Source organism: Rhinolophus sinicus, linkage group LG13 (genome assembly GCF_036562045.2).
Source record: "Rhinolophus sinicus isolate RSC01 linkage group LG13, ASM3656204v1, whole genome shotgun sequence".
In the NCBI taxonomy this organism is placed as follows: domain Eukaryota; kingdom Metazoa; phylum Chordata; class Mammalia; order Chiroptera; family Rhinolophidae; genus Rhinolophus; species Rhinolophus sinicus.
In genome coordinates, this window is record NC_133762.1 from 41,140,295 (window position 1) to 41,167,166 (window position 26,872).

A 26,872-nucleotide genomic window follows, 5' to 3' on the forward strand; every position below is an offset into this window, starting at 1 on the left:
CTCTTGGCTGAAGCCACTCCCACCCTGGACACCTTCAGGGTGCAAACCAGAGCAATTACCGGGTGACTAGGTGTCTGGTAGGTGTCACTGCTGGGGTGAAAAGGGCCACACCTCCTCTTGAATTCTGACTGTCCTAACAAAGAGTGCTCCAAGATTTGCCTTGTTAACGTGGGTCTGGCTGGCTTCTCCAACACGCCGTCCTGACGGTCCACACGCCGCTGTGCAGAGGAAGCAAGGAGTCAGGCCAGCCCTGGCATGGCAGGTGAGTAGGCAGGGCCTGCGGGCCTCTGGGCACAAGGGCCCCCTGAGAGGAGCTTCAGGAAAGGGAGTCTCTGTGGAGTAAAACTTTGATCATTGAGTCTTAGGATTTAGGGCTGCACAGTCCCTGGGCTGTTCCCTCATGTTCACAAGAACATGGAGGCCCAGAGAAGGAAAAAACCATTCCCCAGACCTCCCAGCACGTCCATGGCAGAGCCCTTCCTGGGCTGAGGCCAGGCCTTCGCCATATACCTGTTGGGCTGGAGGAATGGGGAGCAGAAAGGGAAGAGTAGGAGAACTGAAATCTCACACCCCATGTGTATTATGTGAATCCAGAAACATTTCTAGGCAGAGTTGAGGATTGTGAGCTGGGTGAGGAGGAGAGAGGGGCCCCAACGCTGCGTGCTCCTCTAATTCCCACCCCAAAGACTCGAGGGCAAGAGCAGCTCCGTCTGAGGTGAAAAGAATTATGTGACCTTGAGCAAGAGTATTTGCCCTTTGTGCCTCCACTGTCTCATCTATAAAATAGGGATTATATAAAAATCATCTCACAGGCCTGCTGTGAGGACTTGATGAGACCAAGTGTGTCATACTCCCCACAACATCTCATGTGGGGCCTTGTAGACAACAGAAAATGTGCCTCCCCTGTAGCCGTAAGATCATGAGGAGCAAATTTCCCTCCCACCATGGAAATGCGTCCCTTAGATAACAGTTACATGTTTTATACCTACTCTGTGCTAGGAGCTGGGGTACAGTGATGAACATGGCAGCAGAAGCAGAGGTCCTACTCTCATAGGTCTTTAAAAGATGTTTCTAATTCTATGCCTCCTGTTTTCCATTGTTCAGCATCATATGACAATTATATGAGTCAACTCTTATTTATTTATTTTCAAAGGCAGGAATTTTAATTTCCGTGTCATATTTGAACTCCCTCTTCTCAGTCTCCCCTAGCAGACATTAATGGTATGCTGGGCCCTTCTAGCTGTTGGGATGGGGCTGCTTCCCGAGCACCAGGCCACATCAGCACAGCTAACTCCCCAGACTGCTGTTTCCAGAGTTTCTCACTGTTAGCCCTGGTTTATAGGGGACTGGCTTTGCTTCTTTCAGGATCTGCTTTTCAGGGCCCTCCCAGAAGTCCTCTTCCCTATCAGCCTTAAACTTAACCAAATTTAATTGCTGAGAAAGGGTCCTTCAAGGAGAAAAGTCAGGGATGAGGATTCCAATGTCAGGTCTGTTACTAACTTGCTGAGTGACCGTTTCTCTCTCTGAACCTCGATTTCTCCGTCTGTAAAATGTCGGGGTTAGATCCATCACACCTACCGTGTTTCCCTGAAAATAAGACCTAGCCAGACAGTCAGTTCTAATGCGTCTTTTGGAGCAAAAATTAATATAAGACCCGGTCTTGGGCCGGCCTGACGGCTCAGGTGGTTGGAGCGCCAAGCTCCTAACACCGAGGTCGCTGGTTTGATTCCCACATGGGCCAGTGAGCTGCATCCTCTACAGCTAAGATTGTGAACAACAGCTCTCCCTGGAGCTGGGCTGCAGTGAGCAGCTGGAGGTCGGCGTGAGCTGCTGCAGGATGCTGTGTGCTGCCGTGGGCTACCGTGTGCCGCCATGAGTGGCCTGAAGCCAGCGAGAGCTGCCATGAGCTGCTGTGAGCAGCTGACCGACTGCCTCAGCCAGGGGTAGCGCAAGGCTCATACCAGCATGGGCCAGGGAGCTGCGTCCTGAGCAACTAGACTGAGAAACAGCGGCTTGAACCAGAGTGGATGGGAGGGGGATGCGGAAGAAAGGAGGGGATAAAAGACCTGGTCTTATTTTATTATAATATAAGACCATGTCTATAATATAATATAATAATATAATATAATATAATATAATATAATATAATATAATATAATATAATATAATATAATATAATATAATATAATATAATATCAGGTCTTATATTAAGTTTTGCTCCAAAAGACGTGTTAGAGCTGATTATCTGGCTAGGTCTTATTTTTGGGGAAACCCGGTAGCATATATACTGGCTATTAGTTAGGTTGAGTTATATTCCCCAGTCTCCCAGATTTTCCTGGCTTCTTGAGAATGTGTTTCTCAGGGCCATAAACCAAGCTTACCGTGCAATCTGTGCATGAATGACTGAGCCATAAGCTCCTGAATGGAAAGTGTCTGGCTTGTGGGCTACTCCTCCTCTGTCAGTGGCAGACATCACTAGTTGACCCCAGAGTTCTTCCCTACGGAGCCTGCATGTGACCCTGGAATTCTCCTCAACATATTTCTTCAAGAGATCCCTACCAGTTGATTAGTGTTAGCAAATGAAATGAGACCCTTTTGCCATTGTTGAATTATAATAATCTTTTGGCTCAGAAATTCTAAGAATCAAGAATATAATGTGTGGGGTTAGCTCTCGCTGGGACATTGGGTTAGAGTTGATAGGCCACTGCCTCCTGGTGAGAAAGAGGCCAGCAGCTTCCAACAGGACCAGGAAGGAAAGGGAGATTGTGCAGTGGCCCCAGGCAACTCCCCAATTAATCATTTAGCTATGGAGGTCAGGTGTCAATGACGCACACTAAGCATAGGGACATAATGGGGCCCATTAAAAACCAATTACATTGAGCCCAGAGTCTGGGAGATGTTGCTGCTTCAGCAAAGCTTCCTGGGTTCAGCACCAGTGGGTGCCATCCCCTGGCTAAGACTGAGATCTGGGGAGGAGAGCATCATCAGCTCTTTAGTATCACCCAAGGGCAGGAGGAGGAACAGCTGGGGTGAGCTAGGGCTGGGGTGGGAGGCAATCTTCTGTGCACAGACCGTCCCCTCCAACTAAGATTCTTCCTCAGGGTGATCTCTGGAGCCAGCTGGAGAGCAAGCAAGGCGGAAAGGGGAAGGTGAGGTTGGCAAGGATTGGGGTGGGGTAAGTGGTAGGCAGGGCCAGACTGTGAGGGCCTTTAAATACTAGTATAATGGTTGTGGGTTTGATGGCTTTTTTTTTTTTTTAAAGATTTTATTGGGGAAGGGGAACAGGACTTTATTGGGGAACAGTGTGTACTTCCAGGACTCTTTCCAAGTCAAGTTGTTCTTTCAAGCTTAGCTGTGAAGGGCACAGCTCAGCTCCAGGTCCGTTGCCATTGTTAGTTGCAGGGGGCGCAGCCCACCATCCCTTGTGGGACTTGAGGAGTCGAACTGGCAACTTTGTGTTTGAGAGCCCACTGGCCCATGTGGGAATCAAACTGGCAGCTTTCGGAGTTAGGAGCATGGAGCTCCAACAGCCTGAGCCACAGCCTTGATGGCTCTTGAACAGAGGAAATGACATGCTTACTCTCGTGCAATAGGAGAAGACCTTCCCCTGACTTAGTCTCACTTTCTCCATAGTCATGTAATAGGATGCGTTGAAATGGATGAGCTGAAAATGTTCCAAGACTGTTGGGGTCAATCAGAAATTTAAGCAAGAGGTGAAGAATAAAAAGGAAAACATTGTGTATAGGAATTGGGAGGAGAGAACAAAAGTGGTGGGAGCTCTGGGGAGAGGAGGAGGTGACAATAGCAAAACCCCAACTACTGACCTTATAACTGCAGACCCAGCACTGTGCTAAGTACCTTATGAGGAGGGAGCCCATTCACCCTGCTTGAAGCTTCTTGTCCTAGAGGCTTCACTGATGGCTTCTCCTTTCACTGTCAAATTTCCGGATTTAAGTGATGCATTTTCTCATTACCCTATTTATGACCATTACCTCATCCTCCCCAAAACTTTATGAGGGAGGTATTATTATGACCACTTTTCAGGAAAGGAAATCTGAACCTCAGAGACATCCACTAACTTATCCAGAGCCACTCAGCCACTAAGTCGAAGATGTAGGATAGCACTGATTGGCAGAATACTGAAATGGCAGCCAGAAGTTCTTGTGCAAATACTGATGATACTATCCTCAATACCATGCATATTTACCAAGTACCTAATTAGTGGTAGTACTGTTCTAAGTACTTTATATGAATTATTTCATTTACTCCTCACAACTCAAGGAGGCGGCTGTTACTATCACCCCCCGTTTTCACCAAGAGACTGAGGTTCGAGAGAGGTTCAGTCACGTGCCTCAGGCCACACAGCCAACAAGGAGCAAAGCCTGCATTTCAATTCAAGTGTGTGGCTCTGAAATCGGGCTCCTAATCGCAGAATGCGAAGGAAGACCAAGAGAGGACAGTGGGAGAGACCGAAAGGAAGGCAGCAAAGCTGGAGGGGCTGAGAGGCTTTGGGGTGACAGGGTATGTGGGGAGGATGCTCTTACCACATCCCTCGCTCCCTGTGTCTGGTGGGCACAGCCTCAGGCCTGGGGTCCATGGGTCTTGAACTCAGAACAAGGAGCTCACCCAGCATATCCCCAGGGTGGGTGCCTGGGGGCTGACAACATGTCATCCATTCTGTTTTCAGGGCCTCAGGTACACTGTCAACCATCCCTTCTCTAGTGCCCACTGAGGTGTTGAGTGACAGCCCTCAGGTCAGCACACTCTAGCGGAGAGTGGGAGCGTGTTGCAGGGAAGGGCCAAGAGGCATCCTGGGGGTATCAGAGGCACTTGATTCAGCAAACCATAGACTATGCAAATCCTAAGAGTCCTTCTGGGTCATTTCATAGGTAAAAATAAACAAGGCCCAGAGAGAGGAAGCCATCTAGCCTGGGTCTCGTAGAGAACCAGTGACAGGTCGGCCTGCCTGGATCAGAGCCCACACACTCCTCCCACCTCCCAGGCCCATGATTGCAGATAGAAGGAAGTCATGAAGGAAGGGCTGGTTTTGAAATGCGACAGCTTGAGAGAGAGGGATTATAGGTGGGTGGGGATGCTGGGCGTGAGCGCAGATCCTTGAGGGAGCGCCAGGAAGCTGGTGAGCATCAGCTCCCCTTTTCACACGCTCATTCCAGCCAAGACTGAGAGGAACGTTCATTCATTCATTCAACCAACATTCACTGAGCATCTACTATGCCCTGGGCCTTGAGCCACCTGAGCCAGGCTCTAACAACTCGGAGAGAATGACACCCAGACCTCACCTTCGAGGGCATCACAGTCCAGTGGAGGAAAGAGACATGTAAGCAAACAATAGGTTATAGTATCTTGTTTGATGACTGATCAAACAAGGTTTAGAATAGAAGGTGAGAAGGGTTCCTGGACCTTGGGCCATGGGTTCCTGCCCTAAGGAACCTATCTTCCTTGATGACTGATTGGGGACAATCCGTGTTAGATATCAGAATTCAAGCTGAGGACATGGAGAAGGTGGTATTGGGTTTATTTTGATAGGGTGTCTGGAACTCTTCCCACATGCTTATCTATCTCCTGGCCTTGGGCTGCCCTATAGGTCAGCTCTCCCACCTTGTGCCCTGAGGGCTGGGGAGGATGCCATCGAGGATTCCCGCAGCAGGATTTAGAACACCAAAGGAGCAGCTCTGGGGACAAGTCACACAGGGACCAGAGCAGTGACTTCCTGGGATAAGGCAGGTGTAGAGTTGGTGAGAGTGGCAAGGTGGGATTTCTCAGTAATAGCTCTGCCAAATTGTCAAGGGGCGAAAGGAACAAGTGTGCTCTGTGGGGGTAACAGAGGGGCAGAGTGGAGATAAATTGGACAAATGGAGCAAGAAAAAAGACTTTGGTGCACCAGAAGGAAGGACTTTTTAATGTCTGGGTGGTGGATGAGCTGCCTCGCAGAGGCCCGCACGCTGGAACCATGATCAAGCATCCACCGAGAACTTGACCCTGGGCAGGAAGTTGAGAGACAGTTGGTCTCTGAGATTCAGGGATAATGATGATAATGGCAGTTCTGACTCATCCCGCCCTTCTTACCACCCTGTGATGAGGCTGCAGATGCCCAGAGGGTGGCAACAGGGCAGAGGGGAGGGGGGCTGGTTTGGGCTGTGACAGGGAAAGGGGAACCAAGGCGGAATTCTTAGGGCAGGAACCCATGGCCCAAGGTCCAGGAACGCTTCTCACCTTCTATTCTAAACCCACCCCCCATTAGCCCCCTGGGGCATTCCAGGGCTGAGTACCGTGCCATAAAGACGCTTTTCAGTTTGAGATATATCTGCTCTTGTGCTGGACTGTCAATTACCTGGCAGCAGGGCTGATGTATGTTTCATGGACTATTGAGTCTGCAGCACCCCGCACGACGCTTGACACCTGAATGAATGAACCCCGAATAGATTGAGGGAGAGGGTGCTTGGATTGACGCTCAATATGCCACCCACCTCTCCTCTGGAGATGTCCTATCCAGTTCAAGACAGCCTAAATGCCACCTCCTCAAGCAAGCCTCACTTGTCACCCTTCAGACAGGCCAGGCCCCTCTTTTATATGTTCTTTCAGCGCCATGTACTTTTCCTTGATAGTACGTATCAGAATGATAATTAGGTATTCGTGGCCTCACCTATTTAGGTGTCACCTTTGCTTGTCTGGAATATAATAACTAACATTTATTGGGCTCTCATTCTTGGGGCTGTAAATGACACTCCACAAGGTATTATTATCCCCAATCTACAGAAGGGGAAACTGAAGTACAGAGAGATCAATCAAAAGGTAATTTAACCAGTAGATGACCGAGTCAGGCTCTGAACCCACATCAGCTGACCCCAGAAACTGTCCTCATAACCACATGGCCTCACCATGTATCTCTCCAGGACAAGCCTACCTCTATCTTGTTCACCAATATCTCCCAGCATAGCACAAAGAGTATACAATTGATCCCAATATTCGTGTATTCCGTGTCTGCAAATTGGCCTGCTTGCTAAAATTTATTTTTAACTCCAAATCAAAACCCTTGGAACTTTCATGGTCATTTGCAGTCAGAGTGATAAAAAATGGAGTCACTTAACATGGATGTTTGCAACTGAAGTCAAACAAGGTGACACTCTGCCTTCTTATTTCTGCTCTCATACTATACACATATGTCCTTTCATGGTTTATTTAGTGGCGTGGTTTTTTTGCATTTTTGTCTCTTTTGTTTGGTGACTCCGCTGTTGAAAATGGCCCAAGCATAGTGCGGAAGCACTGCCTTGTGTTCCTAAGCAAGCACAGGAAGAGGGTGCCGTGCCTGATGGAGAACCGTGTGTTAGATAAGCTTCATTCGGGCATGAACTCTAGTGCTGCTATCAATGAGCTCAATGCGAATGAATCAACAATACCGGGGGAGCCAAAAAAATATATATACAAGTGGATACTTTGGTTATCTATGCTCAAGCAGTAGTTCGCCGTAATCAGAAGTGTCTGGACGCTGATGGTAACCATTTTGAGCACCTCTTGTCATTGCAGAAGCCAAACTTGTATTCATCTTTTGTTATCGGTATATATTGAGCATTGCAATTTTAATACTTTTTCTTTTCTTAAAATGTGTACACATTTTTTGGCACCCTCTGTATATTACATAAGGTGTCTTTAAACAGAAACACATAAAACAACGTTATATAGATCAATTGATGAAAAGCTTGTGACCAGAGGCTTGCAGGAACCTAGCCCTATAATTCCCCTAAGAGCGATGGTTCAGTGTTCACAAGACTTTGTAGACTTTATAGACCGTGACGACCGCAAATAACCAGAATCTACTACTGTGTAGGGTAAATAGTGGCTGCATGAGTAAAGACAGGCCAGTTGAGGCCAAGCATGGATTAGAAACCTGCCAAGGGTGTGGCCTCATCTGTGTCCCTCCCTACGCAGGGATCAGAGTCACTGAGGTGGACTGGCAGTGGCTGAGGAATGGAGCTGCCCACCACACCCAGGAGTACCCCAGCCCTGAGCTGGTGGTCCGCAGGGGTCAGATGTTCACCTTGGTGCTGGAACTGAACTGCCCACTGGACAACAGGGAGACCCTCATCTTCACGGTGGAGACAGGTAACTGGATTACCAGCGCCTTCCATTGATCCGCATCCAGAAACATTTGTCTTGGGACCAGTGACCTGCGACCCTGTGGTCATCAGCCCAGACTTTCGGCGAAGGGGGTGGGAGGGAAGCAAGCCTCTGTAGGTGTGCTGAGCCCCGAATCCTGGAAGCGTGTGATGACAGCTTTCTGGGGATGGCTGGGAGGTGCTGCCAGCAGGCAGTGGAATAGATGAGATGACAACTCTGGAATCCTGAGGATGCCAAGGAAGCCAGGGCTCCTGGGGGGTGTGAGAAATCATCAGGCACTTTTGGATCCCAAGCTTGTCTTTCCAGCCAGACATTGGCAGACTTTAATCTCAATGGGTCCTGTCACTTTCTCCTTGATCCAGGAGGTAGGTGGGAGTCAGGACAGCTGAGGTTTACCCCATTCTTGGTCAGATCCTTCCCCCCAGCAATGTTCCAGCAGCTCCGGGGTGAAGGATGTACTTCCAGGCCGGTAGCTTTTCCACTTCTCTAGCACTGGGTTTCCCAGGGGCAGCTAGGTCTTCTGATTCCCTCTTCTCTGCCAGGACCCCAAGCTTCTGAGGCTCTCCACAGCAAAGCTGTGTTCCAGACAACAGAGCTGGAGGTGGGAGATGCATGGACAGCAGTGAAGGAGGCTCAGATGGAGAACACGGTGACTGTCAGCCTCACCAGCCCCCCCGATGCCATCATTGGCCGCTACCAGCTGAGCGCCAGGGTTTCCTCTCGCCGCAAACACAGTAACCGGAAGTTGGGAGAGTTTGTTCTCCTTTTCAACCCATGGTGCCCAGGTAGGAGCTGCAGAGTCCAAAGCAGACATTTTCCTGGAAACTGTCCTAGAGGAAGGCCTGACCTTAGATGGGGCCTGAGAGGCAAGTTAATGGATAGAGTGTCGAATGCCAAGAGCTTGGCGTAGCTGAGCCTAAGCAGAGGCAGACACTGGGCAAAGGAACCTGGTAGCAGGTGCCACAAAGTAGGCTGTGCCTGAGGGGCATGAATCAGTAGTTTCTGGTGGGCAGCGATGGGGCTGATGGCAGGACAGACTCAGGAGTGGGTAAGAGCTGGGCTTTAGCCATTAGACAGCCTTGGTTCAATCCCAGCTCTGCTAATACTTTCCTCTATAAATCTGTTTCCTCATGTGTAATATGGGAATAATAGTGCCTACCTCTTAGGGTTATAATGACAATTCATAGCACTAATGCTTGTTATATATGAGGCACATCATAAGGGTTACTAGGGTCGGTATTTGTATTAACATTTAAGAAATATGAGGCTGCGGAGTGGCCGGTTAGCTCAGTTGGTTAGAGCATGGTTCTAATAACACCGAGGTTGCCGGTTCGATCCCATCATGGGCCACTATGAGCGGCGCCCTCCTTAAAAAATAATAAATAAATAGATAAATAAATCTTAAAAAACAAAGAAATTTGAGGCTGCTATTGGCATCAGTGGGGTCACCCAAAGGCATCAGGACTCCTAAAATCCCTCAGTCTTGGGCCAGGTTGGGGTTGGTCCCTGCCTGGGGAAAGACCAGCCAGGCGGAAGGGAGCCCAGCAAGCCCCCCCTTGGCCTCTCCTGCCCCAGTCAGCCTCCAGGCACTGTCCTGCAGCTGATCCCTGATGTAGCCCCTTCCCCAGGCCGGCAAGGCCAGAGCCCCAGCCCATGCAGGGCCTGACGACTGCTTTTCAGAGGACGACGTGTTTCTGGCCTCCGAGGAGGAGAGACAGGAGTACGTGCTCAATGACAACGGAATCATCTTCCGAGGCGTGGAGAAGCACATCCAAGCCCAAGGCTGGAACTTCGGGCAGGTCTCCAGGGGCACAGGATGTGGGCTGGGGCATGCGAGAAGTCAGCCCAGGAGCCCCTTTGTCTGCTCACCTCTTCCCAGGAGGGACAAGCTGTCTGACTCCTAGAGCAAATTCATTCATCTATCCATCCATCCATCTACTCAGTTGTGGCAGGGCCGGTGCTGGGTCCTTAGGAAGGCAAAGGGCTTTGGGTATAATTTGGAAACAGAATGGGTCAGTTCTGCTATAGAAAGATAAATAGCTTAAGTCAAGTGTTCTCAGTCTTGAGTGTGCACCAGTATCACACAGAGGGCTCACTGAAACACAGGTGGCCGGGCCCCACCCCCAGAGTGGCTGATTCAGTAGGTGGGGTGGGGGGAGCTGAGAATGTGCATTTCTAACAAGTTCCCAGATGATGTCACTGTTGTTGGTCTGGGGCCACACTGGAGAGCCACTGGCTTAAATAAATTCGTTATAATACAAGGCCCGATGGGTGGAGGAAAGGCAGAGTGGCAGAGATGGGAGCACAGGGAGTTCAGAAGAGCGTGAAAGAAAGCACCACCTCGGGGATTTCGGAAGGCTTCATGGTATCAGGGTGGGTGTCCAAAGTTGGGCGGAATCTGGACAGGCAAAGGGAAGAGCAGACAGAGCAGCGTGGAGGGGGGAAGTCAGCGGGTAGCTGAGGTTCTGCTAGAGGAATTCTGTCTGCCTGGGCTCTGGGGGATCAGCCGGATGAAGGTTGGTCACACAATTTAAGGACCTTGACTGTCAGGCTGAGGAGCTGGGGATGGAAAGGGGCTCAGGGGCTGGGCAGGGATGATACACTAGAGAATTTAGGATCCACCTCAGGGGTAACCACTTCTCCGTACCCACCTCTCATTACCATGTGGGAAAGTAAGTGTTCCCAGACCTTCCAAATTTTCAGAGACCAGAAATCTTAATTTGTATGTTAAAATCTCCCAGTTCTTAAATGAATCCCCTAGTTTGTCAATTAATTCAAATATAGTTGAAAAAATCATTTAAACCAAATGATTGTGCCTGTGGAATCGATGTGTCTCCAAAGCCACAGGTTTACCATAATCTTTACTGTGGGTACTGGGGAGCCATGGGGAGCTATCGAACAGGAGAGGACTTGATTAAGGTTGGACTTGGCTCCCAGGTGACTCTCTGAGGAAGGGTTTCTGAGACGTGAGGATACTCTGGTGAGGGGTGAGGGTCATGGGAGGGTCTGGAATATGGGTGAGGCTCTGACCTCTAAGCATAGCCTCTCCGGGGACAGTTTGAGGAGGACATCCTGAACATTTGCCTCTCCATCCTGGACCGAAGCCCCAGTCACCAAGACAACCCAGCCACTGATGTTTCCTGCCGCCACGACCCCATCTACGTCACCAGGATCATCAGCGCCATGGTGAGGAGCCCCAGCATCCCTGTATACACACGCCCTCATGGGTCCCAAGCCAAACCCAGGGCCGCGCCTTATGATTTTTCTCAAGTTACCTCTTGTTTTCATTCTCCGTTGCTGCATAACAATCCCCACCACCACCACCACCACCACCACCAAAAACTCAGTGGCATAAAACAACCATTTATTATGCATACAATTTTGTAGATCAGGGTCTTGGGCAGGGAACTGGGAGGATGGCTTATCTCTGCTCCAAGATGGTTTAGCTGGGGGTGTCTGACTCGCTACATATGTCTGGAATGGTTTGACAGGACCATATATCTGGGGCCTTGGCTCTGGCAGTCAGTGTTTCCTTGGTTCTTCTCTTCCATGCTATGTGTGCTGGAGCTGGAGTCTTTGGTTCTCTTCCATGCTGTGTGTGCTGGAGATGGAATGTCAGGAGGGCTTGCTCACTCTCACGTCTGGCTGGCCCCTGGGCTGAGCTGGTGAGAATAGCTTGGGCTGGCCGGTCATCACTCTGTCTCTTCATGCAGCCTTTCCACATGGCTAGTTTGGGCTTCCTCAGAGCATGGCAGTTGCAGAGTAATCAGACATGGCAGCTGGCTTCTCCCCAAGCAATTGTTCCGGAAAGAGGAAGTGGCAGCTGTGCGTCCCCAAAGGCCTGAGCCTGAAAACTGGCACAGTATCACTTCCACCATAGTCGTTGGTCAAAGCAATCACAGGGCAGCCCAGATTCAGAGATAGGGAACACCGACCCACCTCCCCGTGGGAGGGGGTGCCATCTTTAATCTATTATGAGCCACAGTGCTTCCTCCTCAAAAGGTAGCTAGAGGACCTAGTATCTCTCTCTATAGCAAGCAAGTGTTCAGATCAGTGAGTGGGTCTCTCGGATTCCAAAAATGGACAAAGATATTTTTCTCATATTTGATACTCTCAGTTCCTCAAGGCCTCAGAGAGATGTTGGAGCACAGAGACTCAAAGGCAGAGACCAGTTCTAAACAGTAGAGCCCCATGTCCTGTGGGACAGCCACACGCTCCCAAGTCCAGCTCCTGAACTCCTTCCACTAACTTGCTGTGTGATTGGGGTGGGTCCCATAGCCTCTCTGAATCTCAGTTTTCTCATCATAAAAAAATAAAAGGAAAAGAAAAACCTACCTTAAGCAGGTTAATATAGTGTGCACAAAGCCTTTAGAACAGTGCCTGGCACACAGTAAGCATTTCATGAATGTTAACTCTCTCTATAATTATTACACCATGAATAGTCCCCAAAAACACACCATTTAAAACAGGAAATGCTCTAAAACTGTACATGATTTTCAACAATACCGGATCCCGATGGAACGTAATTGAAAATAATAAATGCTACCAAAAAGTAGGTATTTTAAGACAGCACATGGCCCCAATTTTCAGACGATTTAAAAGCAAGGGGTGACCCCAAATGACTACATGACCCAAAGTTGGAGATGATTTTACGTTGGCGAGGTCCCTGAAGAAGGGAGCCCTGGCTGGTGGTGGACCCGTGCCCTCCTCTGTGCAGGTGAACAGCAACAACGACCGGGGCGTGGTTCAAGGCCAGTGGCAGGGCAAGTACGGCGGCGGCACCAGCCCACTGCACTGGCGTGGCAGCGTGGCCATTCTGCAGAAGTGGTTCAAGGGCAGGTTCAAGCCAGTCAAATACGGCCAGTGCTGGGTTTTCGCTGGAGTCATGTGCACAGGTACCCAGGGAAAGGTTTCTAAGCCCCAGCCAGGCCCCTCATTTGCATTCATTTGCGTATATTGGCAAAGGACCCCTTCTCCCCCTCACCCAAACCCGGTGGTTCTTTATTGGTGATGGGAAAATGAAGGAAACCAGATGGTTCATTTACATGACTTTTGATCATTTATTTTGCAGAAGGAGTCCTGGAGCTCACTGAGTGCCCTTGAGAGAGTCCTGGGGCTCCAAGGCCTCCAGTCCCCTTAGGCTATTATATAGCTGTTTCATGGCTTCCAAGTTCCTGCCAGTCTCAGAGCCTGCCTATTCAAATAGGGGTGGCAGTGTGTCTCCAGAAGTCCTCTGAGAGAATATAAAGGAGATGATGGTGTTTCTGAGGGTGGAGACAGGCTTCTCAGCCCTGACAAAGTAGACAAAGACAGGGAGGGGGCTTGGGTAGAAATGGGGGCGGTGGCCAGACCCCTCTTGAGTCCCGGGTCCTGGCTTGCTCCTGGCACTTCTCCAGCCTCCTGCTTTTCAGTCCTTAGGTGCTTGGGGATTGCCACACGAGTCGTGTCCAACTTTAACTCGGCCCATGACACAGACAGGAACCTGAGTGTGGACAAATACGTGGACTCCTTTGGGCGGACCCTGGAGGACCTGACGGAAGACAGCATGTGGTGGGTCCTCGGCCTGTTGGGTCCCAGGGGCTCCCTGAGGCAGACCCAGATCTGGAGCCCAGCTCTCCCGAGTCGCAGCCAGTTCGGAAAGGAAAGAGAGGCACCCTGCAAAGGGAAAGGGTGGTTCCAGGCTAAGCAACTCCTCTTCTGAGAAGCAGGGGTCTTTGGGCATGTGACTCAGAGCTCAAGAGTGGGGCTCAAGATCTGACTGCCTTGAACCCCCTGCCCTCCCCTCCTTGGGATGCAGCCCTCCCGAGAGTCCTGTGACAGAGGGGTGGAGATTCCTTCCATAGTGTCCTCTGTATTGTCTTCCTGCTTCTCTCTCAGCTGCCTGGGCACGTGCTGTGCATCTCAAGTGACAAACAATCTCTTTTCTCAGCTCAAACAAAACTCTTCACACAAAGCTTTTAAAAATTAATTTTAAGTTATTTTTTAAAATAGGAAACACGTTCATGTGCTTTAATATTCCAAAGGTACAAAACTGAGTTACAGTGTACGTCTCCTCCCGTCCAGTTCCAGCCTCCCCAACCTCCTCTGGAAACAGCACTGTGACTAGCTTTTTCCATCTCTTTCCAGAGACAGGCTCTGCAAACAGAAAAACACAAACACACGTTGTCCCATCACACCCCTGCTTTTTAATATTGGCAGCATAGTGTAATACAGGCATACCTCGTTTTATTGCTTTTCTGCTTTATTGCACAGATGTTGTGTTTTATATAAATTGAAGGCAAAACCTACCTGCAAAAAGATCATGACTCGCTTTATTGTGATACTAGTTTTATTTCACTGATCTGGAACCAAACCCACCGTATCCCCAAGGTATGCCTGTATTGTTCATCTTGCTTGTACATTTAATAATTTCATATCAGTACACTCAGGGTTTCCTCATTTTTTGTAGTGTGCAAAAAAATAACATCACACTCAGTGAGCACCTAGTCTAGGCCAGGCCCACTTCTAAGAGCTAAACATGTACTAACTCACGTATTCCTCCAAACAACCTTGTGAGCACACTAGTGTTATTAGCTCTATTTTGCAAATGAGGAAACCAAGGCACAGAGAGGTTAAGTAATTTGTCTAAGGCCACACAGCTAGTGAGTGAAAAAGCAAGGGTAGGAACCTGGTCAGCCTTTCAGTTGTATGGAAAAACCATCATTTTTCTAACCATCTCACATTAATGGGCCAAATGGTTGCCTTTACAAACAAGGCTTCAATGAATAACATCCAAATGTCTGTTCATACGTGTGCAAGTCGTCATACAAGCCAACATTCTAAAGAGCAGGGGAAACCGTGAAGAGCATGCAGTACAGAACACAGACGGCCTCAGCAACCCTGTTCCTAGAATGTCCTTGCCACCCCCGGGCAACATGCCCTTCCGCCAGTGGGTCTCCAGCCTCACATCACCTCTCTTCTCCCCTTTCCTTCTCTTTTTCCTTCTCTTTACTCCCTCTGCCTGCAGGAGCGCCACAAAAATTCCTCTCTTCTTCCCTCAGGCAGAACGAACAGACACTTCTTTTGGATGTTGGGGCCTCTCTCACCATGCAGGTTACCACTGTCCTCCCTTTTACCCAAAATGGCTTATCAAGATATTTGCCCAAACAAAGACCATTACCTCTCTAAGAGGAATTCAGAGACGAGCTGCAAAGATGCCAAGTCAGGCCAGCTAGGGTTTCTCTCTGCTGCTTCCTTACTGTGTGACCTATGTCACTTCTCCTCGTCTCCTATTCTCATCTTTAACATAGAAAACCTAAAGGCTGAACTCTTTACCAAGGCCTATAAACTACCTGCACCCTGTAACCCAGAGATACTTACGTACTTTCTGTTCCTCAAACCCACTACACTTATTCTTGTCTCAAGAGCCTTTGTACATGCTGTTCCTTCTGCCTGGAACACTGTTCCCTTCACTCTCCCGATGGTTAATTCTTTTTCCTTTAAGTCTCACCTTAGATATCATTTACCTAGAGTAAGTCTCCAGCAGTTATTCTCTATCTCAAGCCCCTGTCTTTATAGCATTTATTTACTTATATTTGTTTTATTTATCTGCTTACTTAATTTTGCCTATCTCCCCATCTGTCTCCTTTGTTAAAATGTAAGCTGCATGAGGGTAAGGATCTTGTGTCTTGTTTGCAGTTGTATTTCTGGTACCTTAAATAGCAGGTTTTTGATATATATTCACATTCACTCACACACATACACACATACCCACACACAATATGTGCTCATCAATATGGTTGAATGAATGGTTCACAAGATTCAGCCACAGCTCTCTTGCAGAATGCTGACCCAGGGACTGGCTTGCACTAGGAACTTCCCCTCCCATGGACCTCTGTGCTCACAGTAGGTCACCCTGCCCCAACCTCTCTCTGGCAGGAATTTCCATGTCTGGAATGAGAGCTGGTTTGCCCGGCAGGACCTGGGCCCTTCTTACAATGGCTGGCAGGTTCTGGATGCCACCCCCCAGGAGGAGAGCGAAGGTATGGGTTCAGCCGGGTGGGTCCCAGATCCCCGCTGCTCCTCACCCACACTGCTCATGCCCACCCCTCTTCCCCAGGCATTTTCCGGTGCGGCCCGGCCTCGGTCACCGCCATCCGTGAGGGCGACGTGCACCTGGCCCACGATGGCCCATTTGTGTTTGCGGAGGTCAACGCAGACTATGTCACCTGGCTCTGGAATGAGGATGAGAGCCGGGAGCGTGTGTACTCAGACACAAAGAAGGTCGGGAGGTGCATTAGCACCAAGGCGGTGGGCAGCGACTCTCGCGTGGACATCACGGGCCTCTACAAGTATCCGGAAGGTAAGGGCAACATGGTGGCTTCCATCAGCCTCCCCAGATGACCCGTCTGCTACAGAGGGACAACCGCAGGTGGCCAGGTCCAGGCCTTTTCCCATATGTTATGGTGGTGATAGCTTCATTCAGCGCTGTCTCTGAGCTTTGAGCCAAGTGCCCTTAGCTTATATTAATAGCATCCTCTTTTCACTAAGATTCCTCACATCTAATAGTAATAACAGCTTCATTTCCTTGAACACTCACCATGGTCCAGGCGCTGTACAAAGTATGTTCCCATATGATAATACTACTACTAATAATAATAGTGGTGATAGTAGCAGATTTTATGTATTGAACACCTAGGATACATAGTACTAGGGCCCAGTTTAAAATAACAATAATTATTAATAATAATAATAATAATAGCAGCTCCTGTTCATCATCTGCCAGGGCCTATGTCATAGTTTCTAATTTGTGGTCATTGGTTTTTGAAGAACTTGTATTTGTTTGGATACAAAAGCAAAACAGGTACCCTTTTTCTTTTAGCCACCTCCAGCTAAACACTTTAAAAATTGCGCTTTCCCACTGAATAACAGGTCCCTTAGCAATGCCGTGATCTGATCTATATATTTTCAGCCATTTCTGTTTGTTAAAACAATGTTATTCGAGTAGTAGTTCAAACTTGAGGTCGAGCTTCTCTCCTCCCCTCCCTTAAGCACAAGCTAGAGCAGTGACGGAGGAAGGTTGCTACAAAGCTGCTCTGGATGCCTCTACTCTCTGTTGTCTATTCTCTAGCAACGTGGTTTGTAGCTCTGATTGCACACTGGAATGAGCTGGCATGCTGTTTTAGTTATGTAGATTGAACAGCAATTATTTATTTGCCGAGGATTCTGTGGGTCAGCAATTCAGGCTGTGCTCAGCTGCGATGGTGCATCTGCACCAAATATCTGCACCATGAGCTGTGGGCTGGGATCCTGTATATGTCTGGGGCCTCAGATGGGACTGCTGGGCTAGCTGGGCCTCTCTCCTCACTTGGCCTCTCATGCTCCAGTAGGCCAGCCCTGGCTTGTCCACGTGATGGCAGCCCTCCCAGAGGGGGAGAAATGAAGCTGCAAGGTCTCTCAAGACCTTTCTCGGAGTTTGCATTTGTCATTTCTACCATATTCGACTGGTCAAAGCAACAAACAAGGCCACCCCAGATTCAAGGGGCAGGAAGTAGAGGCCATCTCTTGATGCGAGGAGTTTCAAAGAAAGTATGATGGTCATTTTTAAGCTACCACAAGAGCCCAGATTGTACACCCCTGACTAATTGAATCACAGTCACTAGAGGGTGTAACCCAGGCTTCAGGACTTTTAAATACTCCCCAGGCAATTCCAATATGCAGCCAAGATGAAGTATTAGGCCAAGAAGGAGGAGGAGGAGAGAAGAAAGCAAATGCTTTTGGCGTAACCGGGTGAAGATTCATACACCTCAGCATCTGATGCTCCTAGCTAACTCTCTATGCTCAACAAGGACAGACGGTGTCTCCATTACAACCTGCGTCATCAGGACTCACTCCTATGTTGTCTCCCACCCCTTCCCCTGGCACAGCTGATTTCTTGAGACATTTGGCCCCTCTTTCAGCAGACCCCTTTCCACCCCACGGGCAATCACACAGCTTCCCTCTGATGCTCGGTCATTTTGCCCCCAGGTTCTGCAGGGGTTTTACAAAGCTGGGGGGATCTTTCCCCCCACAGTCATCTATACTCTGTGCCCCACTCAAAGGCTGGTGGGGAGAAAGATCTTGGTGGGCTGTCCTCCACCTACCATCTCCTGTCAGTTCTCTTCTCCCTGCTCAGGTAGTACACAGCTCAATAAGCAAGACAGGACAAGTAGATCTCCCACAGCCATGAAATGCCAACTTCTCCTTCCTATATGTAAGAGCTAAAATTATAAACTTGTAAAAGAAAACATAAGTTTAATGTTTCTAACCTTGGGTTAAACAAAGCCTTTTTAGATATGACATTAAAAGTATAAGCGACAAAAGGAAAAAGGGGACGTCATCAGAATTAAAAACTCATGCTGCAAATTACACTATCAAGAAAGCTAAAAGATAGCCCACAGAATAAAAGAAAATATTTGCAAAGCACGTCTCAAGTAAGAATGTGTTTCTAGAGAGTGTGACCCAGGTATCAGGACTTTTAAAAGCTCCCCAGGCAAATGCTTTAGATTTTACCGGGTAAGAATCCTGTGCCCCTAGGTGGCCGGTGCCTGTGTGCTCAGACACACTCCCATCACTCCTCATTCCACAGCCAGGTGAGGGAGTCTGCGTTGACTTCCGCAAACACAAAGGGGCCATCGTAGGCCAGGTGCAGAACCAAACTGTGCCTATAGCTGAGGTCTGCTTATGGCACTTGGGCTCATTGAGACCCAAAAGTAAAGTGGTGGTTTTGCCCTGAGAAGAGAGAAATGAGAAGAGATGGTGCTGGGATAGGCGAGGAGGAAGAGGGTACCTGCCTCACTGATATGCATGCCGTGCAGGGTCCCGCAAGGAGAGACAGGTGTACCGCAAGGCCGTGAGGAAGCTGTTCAGTGTGGAAGCCTCGGGGAGGAGGGCCCGGGTCCGGAGGATTGGCGGCCGTGGTGTCTGGCGAGATGACCTCCTGGAGCCCACCACCAAGCCCAGCATCACCGGCAAGTTCAAGGTACTAGAGCCACCTGTGCTGGGACATGACCTGAAGCTGGCCCTGTGCTTGACCAACCTCACCTCCAGGGCCCAAAGGATCCGAGTCAACCTGAGCGGTGCCACCATCCTCTACACCCGCAGGCCAGTGGCAGAGATCCTGCACGAATCCCACACAGTGCGACTGGGGCCAGAAGAAGGTAAGAAGGCCTCCTCTTGGTGGAACCTGGCCAGCCCAACCCCTTTTCCAGAAGGGATGGGGTGGGGCTTAAATTCCCAGGAACCTCCATTCATTTCCAAGAAAGAAGATATTCCTGAGCATTTACTTAGTGCTTTGCCTCTTGTCCCCACTTTACAGATGAGAAAATTGAGGGTCAAAGAGGCTAAATAATGAGAATGGTAATAAAGTCCACAATTATCTGGTTGCAAACAGCCTGGATAGTGAGGTGATTTATAGTCTCTACTTATCCCAATTAGTATGAATATTTACATGCCAAATAAACACCTGCTAGGAGCATTTCATAATACATATATGGAATACACCTTGTATTGCCTTCCTAAAATCCAGGTGTTCTGCATGAGAGGGATGGACCAGTAAGAGATGTTTATTCAGTGCTTACACGTGCCAGGCCCTTCCTAAGAATTCTACATGAATTGGGGTACTACCACTAGCTCAGTTTCTCAGAGGAGGAAACTCACATCCAGAAAGGTGAACTCACAACTCGAGAGTCAAGATTCAAACCAGTCTGGCCTTAGAGCACTTCTAAGAGCCCAGGCAAGGAAGGGGCATAGCCAGGGTTCAAAGCCAGGAATGTCTGACCCCGGGGCACATTCACTCGGCTGATTCTGTTGCCTGACTACAGGCCTGGAGTGCGGGGTCAGGTCAGCCCACACCAATTATGCTTATCGTGCCTAATGGTGCTTTTGCCTGAAATGCAGCCTTGGTATTTTGAAACAAAATAAAATGGCTTCATTCCTTTTGAAGGTTTTTATACAATTTTAAATGACTTCATTCCAACTGCTTTTTAAAATATATGTATTTCAAGGATTTTTTTTTCATAATCTTTATAAACACATAGTACTTCAAATGTGATTTACTAAGTGTATCCTTTGTGATTACTCTCCCTCCCTTTCCTACTCCCTCCTTCCCTCCCTTCCTCCCTCCTTCTCTTTCTCATTCTTTCTCTGTTTTTAATCTGTCTATACATACGTCTCCATCTCCCTTCCCCTCTGGCTCCTCTATCTACCTATCTATCAATCATCTCTTCACATACCTTCTGAACTCTGAGATTCAGTTAAACAAAGAAATGGTTCCTCTGGGCAGTTTCTGGTAAGTGAAGTCTGTGTATTTTGACAGGATGTGAAAACATGTGAAGAAGGTGTTATTTAATTTTCATAATATCTAAATCACAAAGTAACACTTTATAATGAACTATTAATTAAAATATACTTTCTTGTGGCTTTTAGCAATTTTTTATGTGAAAGTAATATATATTCATTAAAGATTTAGAGCACATAAGAGAGAGATCACCTATGATCCCGCCACCCACATACAAATTAACATATTTCCCTTCCAAATTGCTAATGCCCTGTTGGCTTTTTGAAAAACATAGTTCTAATTATATTACAAATACTCAGTAGTGCCCTGCTCTTTTCACTTGATGCTGTAATTTAAATTTTGTATGAGCACTTCATTAACATCGTTTTAATAGATGTATAATCTTTAAATAAATATGTGGTGATTTATTTTATCTTTTCTTTTGGGTAGTTATCAGCTTACTCCTATTTTTGGTGAGGTATCTGCTCAGATCTTTTAACCCCTTTTTAATCGTGTTCATTTTCTTATTGTTGAGTTCTAAGGGTTCTTGTCTATTTGGATAGCAATCCTTTAGCACATGTGTCTTTTGTAAATATGTTCTACTAGTCTGTGGCTTATCTTCTCATTTTCTTGACAGTGTCTTTCATAGGACAGAAGTTTTTAATTTTAATGATGTCCAGCTTGTTGGTTTTTTCTTTCATGGATCATGCTTTTCGTGTTGTATCTAAAATGCCATATCCAAGATCTCTAAGTTTTCTCCTACGTTATCTTTTAGGAGTTTTATAGTTTTGCATTTTATGTTTAGGCTTATGATTCATTGTCAGTTCATTTTTGTAAAGAGTATAAATCTGTGTCTATACTTATTTATCTGGTTATTTATTTACATTTAGATGTCCAGTTATTCCAGCACCATTTATTTAAATGACTATCTTTTCTTCATTTGTTTTCTTTGCTCCTCTGTCAAAGATCAGTTGACTATATTTGTGTGGGTCTGTTTCTGAGGTCTGTTCTGTTCTGTTGTTGTATTTGTCTATTCTTTCACCAATATCACACTGTTTTGATTACTGTAACTTTATAGTAAGTCTTGAAGTTAGGTAGTGCCAGTCCTCTGATGTTGTTCTTATTCAATATTTAGTTGGCTGTTCTGGGTCTTTTGCCTCTCCACATAAACTTTAGAATCAGGTTTTTTTTTGTATTCATGAAATAACTTTCTGGAAATTTTATGGGATTGCCTTGAATATAGATCAAGTTGGGAAGAACTGACATCTTGATAATATTGAGTCTTCCTATCCATGAACATGAAATGTCTCTCAATTTATTTAGTTCTTTGATTTCTTTCATCAGAGTTTTGTAGTTTTGCTCATATACGATGTTGGACAATTAAGTTTGCAAACTTGTTGCAACAATGTTGCTAACCTTTTTTGATATCAGAGGGATTATTCATTATGCATCTGTACCAACTGGACAGTTAACCAAGTTTACTATTTGGAAGTGTTGAATAGGCTGCGTGGAAAAGTTAGACGAAAACAACCTGAACTTTTCACCAACAATTCATGGCTCTTGCATCACGACAATGCACCAGCTCACACGGCACTGTCTGTGAGGGGGTTTTTATCCAGTAAACAAATAACTGTATTGGAACACCCTCCCTACTCACCTGATCTAGCCCCCAATGACTTTTTTCTTTACCTGAAGATAAAGAAACTATTGAAAGGAAGACATTTTGATGACATTCAGGACATCAAGTGTAATACAACAACAGCTCTGATGGCCACTCCAGAAGGAGTTCCAAAATTTCTCTGAAGGGTGGACTAGGTGCTGGCGTCAGTGCATAACTTCCAAAGGGGAGTGCTTCAAAAGTGACTGTAGTGATATTCAGCAATGAGGTATGTAGCACTTTTTCCAGGATGAGTTCGCAAACTTAATTGTCCAACCTCGTAGATCTTGTTCATGTTAATATTTTGTTAGATTAATACCTAAGTATTTCATTTTGGGGATACTAGTGTAAATGATATTATGTTTTTAATTTCAAACCCCACTTCATTGCTGGTACATAGGAATATGACTGACTTTTGTACATTAATTTTATATCCTGTGACCTTGCTGTAATCACTTACAAATTTCAGGATTTTTTGTTGTTCTTTCAGATCTTCTACATAAATGATCATGTCATCTGTGAATGAGTTTTAGTTCTGCCTTCCCAATCTGTATACTTTTTATTTCCTTTTCTTGTCTTATTGCTTTAGCTAGGACTTCCAGTGCAATGTAATAAAGGAGTGATGAGAGGTGACATCCTTGCCTTGTTCCTGACCTTGGTGGGAAAGCTCTGAGTTTTTCACCATGAAATATGTTGTTAGCTGTAGGTTTTTTGTAGATACTCTTTATCAGAGTTCTAGGAACAGAGAGTGTGAGCCAAAAATCAAGCCTTTAAAGCCTTTAAAGGACATTTTCCACAGGTTTAAAACTCAGATGCCTTCAGGGACAGGAAGGAAACAGAAATAAAGGAAGCAGTGGGAATATAATAGTAGGGGATGGTAGGACAAACTGAAAAGAACATGTGGCACTTAAATAATATATACATTATATGTTATATATTATATATGATAATATATATTATATATGATACATAATATATATATATATAAAAAACACAAAACAAAAACAAATATGACTGACAGTCAGATATGGTCTATGGTGACTCATACTCACCAGAAGAGAATACATAGGCAAGGTTTTTGTGGCTGGTGAGAAAGAAAGAGACAGAGATGGCCAGGATCACAAAAGATTAGAAGGCAGAGGGCACAAGATCACTGAGTGGAGGTATCACTGAAGGTTTTTCACAGTTGGTGGGGCTGATTAGGACTCGGCTTTAATGGGGAGGAAGGAATTGGAGAAGCTGCCAGGAAATTGGCCTCTTCTCTGGATTGGAAGCTTGAGACAGGTCTTTGGTCTCCCTCTTCTCTGTACCTAGTACATAGCAGGTGTTCAATAAACAGTGAGTGAATTCCTGATGGAATAAATGATTGATGGACTGAGAGATTTCCATCTGGAATGATTAGGGAAAGTGTAAACACATCTCCAGGATCTCTTGGAGAAACAGTGTGGTGTCATGGTAACTGACTGGCCTGAATTTGAATCCCACCTCATCTTGGTCCCTTGTTTTACTTGCTGTGTGACATTAGACAAGAAATTACCCTCTCTGAACCTTAGGTTTATTCATGTGTGAACTGACAATAATAATGCCTGCCTCATGTTGGTTGCAAGGACCAGAGAGAGTGTAACCATGAATTGAACCTTCCCTTCCTCCTTCTGGGTTCCATCAAAAAAGAATATCAGATCTCCAACTCCCACCTCTACTTTCTCTTCCAGAGAAAAAGATCCCAGTCAAAATATCTTACTCCCAATATAAGGAAGACCTGACAGAGGACAAGAAGATCCTGTTGGCTGCCATGTGCCTTGTCACCAAAGGAGATAAGCTCCTGGTAGAGAAGGACATTACTCTGGAGGACTTCATCACCATCAAGGTGACTCCTATCTGCATCCCCCACCCTGTTCCTAGCAGCCGCTCTTCAGAGCTTAGGGAGGGAATCAAAAGCTGGGGATTTTGTGCTTTTAGCTCTAGCTTCAATCCTCAAGGGTGGAGAGAAGTGGCGTGGATGTGGGGGATGGATATAACGATGGAGCTCAGTAACAGGGTATATGGAAGCAAGGGGTAGACTGGATTTTACCCCATCCTCTGACCCAGCCAGGACCATGGGTTTCCTGGGGGAATGGGGAGGAGGAAAGATGATGTATGGATATTGCCTCTTCAGGTGCTGGGCCCAGCCATGGTGGGGGTGGCAGTTGTGGTGGAAGTGATGGTGGTCAACCCCCTCTTGGAGAGAGTGGAGGACTGTATGCTGATGGTGGAGGGAAGTGGCCTTCTCCAAGGACAGCTCAGCATCGAGTAAGTGCCAGCCTGGGCATGGGAGTGGGGGAGAGGGACTGCCTTCCTTATAAGATCAACCATAGAAAAGCTGCTGGTGGGTGAGGGGTGTAGGAGATTCTGGACCCCCAGGAACCAGCCCATTGCCTAGATACATCAGCCTTCATTCATTTAGCATAAGGTATGTGCAGGACACAGGGAGAATAGCCTGGCTGGTTGGAAAGAGTGAAAAGCGGTAGAAGGGACTATTAAACTGGAAGCATATTGATAAGGCGTGAATGTCAAGCCACAAGGTGTGACCTTGATCCCAAGGGCTCTGGAGAGCCATGGGCTGGCAGGAATAAGAGAAAGCTGATGGTCTACCTTTCTCCTTTCCCCTTTTCCCAGTGTTCGCAGCCTAGAGCCCCAGGAGAGAGCCTTGGTCCAGTTCAGCATCACCCCTTCTAAGAGCGGCCCCAGGCAGCTGCAGGTGGACCTTGTCAGCTCCCACTTCTCGGACATCAAGGGCTTTGTGATCATCCACGTGGCCACAGCCAAGTGACGGATGACCACGGGGAGGGGAGGACATGGCTCCCGTTCTCCTCCTGTCCACCTCTTGGCCCTTCCCATGTGGGAGCCAGGAGGCCTGGGTTCCCGTCCCGCTACAGCTTCTGCCTCACTCTGTGAACTTGGACAAGTTCATTCGCCTCCCAGGCCTTGGTTTCCTCATCTGTAAAATGAGGTGTTAGATTCAGGAATCCTTAAACTTTGGGACAATGATGGATGATGTAGGGAGCCTCTACCACCTTCATCTTATCACCCTCATTACTGGGAGGCTGACAGACCAAGCATTAGAGTAACCCCAGCCCACCTGGCACTGCCACCACCATCCAGACAGATCACTGTCACCCTGGCTGACCCCTGGGCTCTCCTTTTTTCTCTCTCAGCTCTTCAATGCTCTAACCACATCCAGACCCAAGAATCTCCTCCCAGCTCTAACAGAGAACCCAAAAGTTTTAAAGCTGAAACCTAATCATTCCTCAACACTCCCATTTTACACAGCGGAGAGAACCCACATGGCCACAGGAGGAGCTAGAGGCAGAGTTAGGGCCCATGTGCATGCCATTTACACCATCTAAGTTTTACCCTAAAGTCATGTTCCTGAAAAGCATTAGATTTGAAGGGATGGGAGATTTTCCCTCATTGAAGATACAGGCCCAGCATCTGAGGGGCTATTGCTGCCTGGAAGAAACTGAAGACAGAGAAGGAGCCATTAAGACTGGATTGCATTTGGGGATGCAGCCCCGAAAATGATCTACCTATGGTTGTCAGGGATCTCATACCACCAGCCCAGTGTTGATATACTTTCTTTGGAACCAGAACAGTGTTGACTTGGCAGAACATCCCCAGCAGCTTACACTCCACACAATCACATTCTCAGCATCAAACAGGACAGAGACCTCCGGGATGAGGACCAGAGTGGAAACCACCAGGCCCTGAAGGTAATTGCACCAGACATGGAAATCAGCTCCAAAATATTCTAGACAGCCAAAGGAATTATAACTAATCATATAACTGAGGAAAAGAGTGAAGGAATAAAAGGGAGTCACAATGGTCAAGCTACTAAATTATTAAAAGTAAGTAGACTGAGGAGTGAGGAAATGATTCTATGCTTGTTTTAACTGACTCTGGGAACTTAAACTTCTGAACTTTCCAGTCCTTCTTCAGTACCTAAACGTACATCAGATCGTTGTGCATCAACGCCTAGATATACATCAAACCCTCAGACGACCATCTGAATGACCTCAAAAAGAAATTGTTTCATTGTCCAGATCGCTAGACATCTGAAGATTACCATCTCAGACCAACACAGAGGCTGAGAATATAGTACTGATTCTCTCAAAAATGTACTTTTTACTATAAGAACCTTCAGCTTTTCTTCCTCCTTTGGGATACTCTGGGTATTACCTGGTTGTGTTTCCCAGTTTGAAAACCCTAAGAGCCTTGAATAAATCTTTGTTATTTTATTTCTAATCAAAGCCGCCTGACTCTTTTTGAGTGCATTGACATAATTTAAGTAATCTGAACAACAACAACAACAAACCATGCTCATCCGCAGTGAGACACCTCCTGGATGCAAACTCCAGTGGAAAGAATTTATGTCGTGGGTCTTTGCAAAAAGGGAGTCACGCAAACACATGGACGGTGTTTGATGGATGCTCCTTGTGGTGGCCTCAGTGAAGGCATTTCTCTGATGATTCCGCACAGCACAGGGACAGCTTGGAGAACCCAGATAAGTGGATGCATTTAATGAGCCAGGCTGCTTTGGTTCCAGGACCCCTTTTCCAAAACTAGGTTTTGGATGCCGCTGGGTTCAGAGCAGACAGCCAATTCCTCAGGGTTGAGCAGCAGGAAGGGCCATGGGGGGCTGGAGACAACTGGAGGGAATCTCCCACTCTTAGTACAAAGGACAATCCTTTCAGCAGGAAAACCAGACAGAGACACATTCCCCTTGTGGTGGTCCCAGATACCTCATT

General features: G+C 47.1%; 1 protein-coding gene across 1 annotated transcript; it reads left to right on the forward strand.

Annotated features, from left to right (window-relative positions):
* Positions 1–255: 255 nt before the first annotated feature.
* On the forward strand, positions 256–26,453 carry TGM6 (transglutaminase 6). The gene is made up of 13 exons (XM_019733720.2): positions 256–262; positions 7,948–8,121; positions 8,679–8,921; positions 9,817–9,935; positions 11,194–11,322; positions 12,854–13,031; positions 13,548–13,686; positions 16,054–16,157; positions 16,235–16,477; positions 18,972–19,313; positions 23,801–23,955; positions 24,244–24,377; positions 24,744–26,453. Exons 1-13 carry the CDS (start codon positions 256–258, stop codon positions 24,895–24,897), a joined length of 2,121 nt encoding a protein of 706 aa, XP_019589279.2. The 3' UTR covers positions 24,898–26,453.
* Positions 26,454–26,872: the final 419 nt, after the last annotated feature.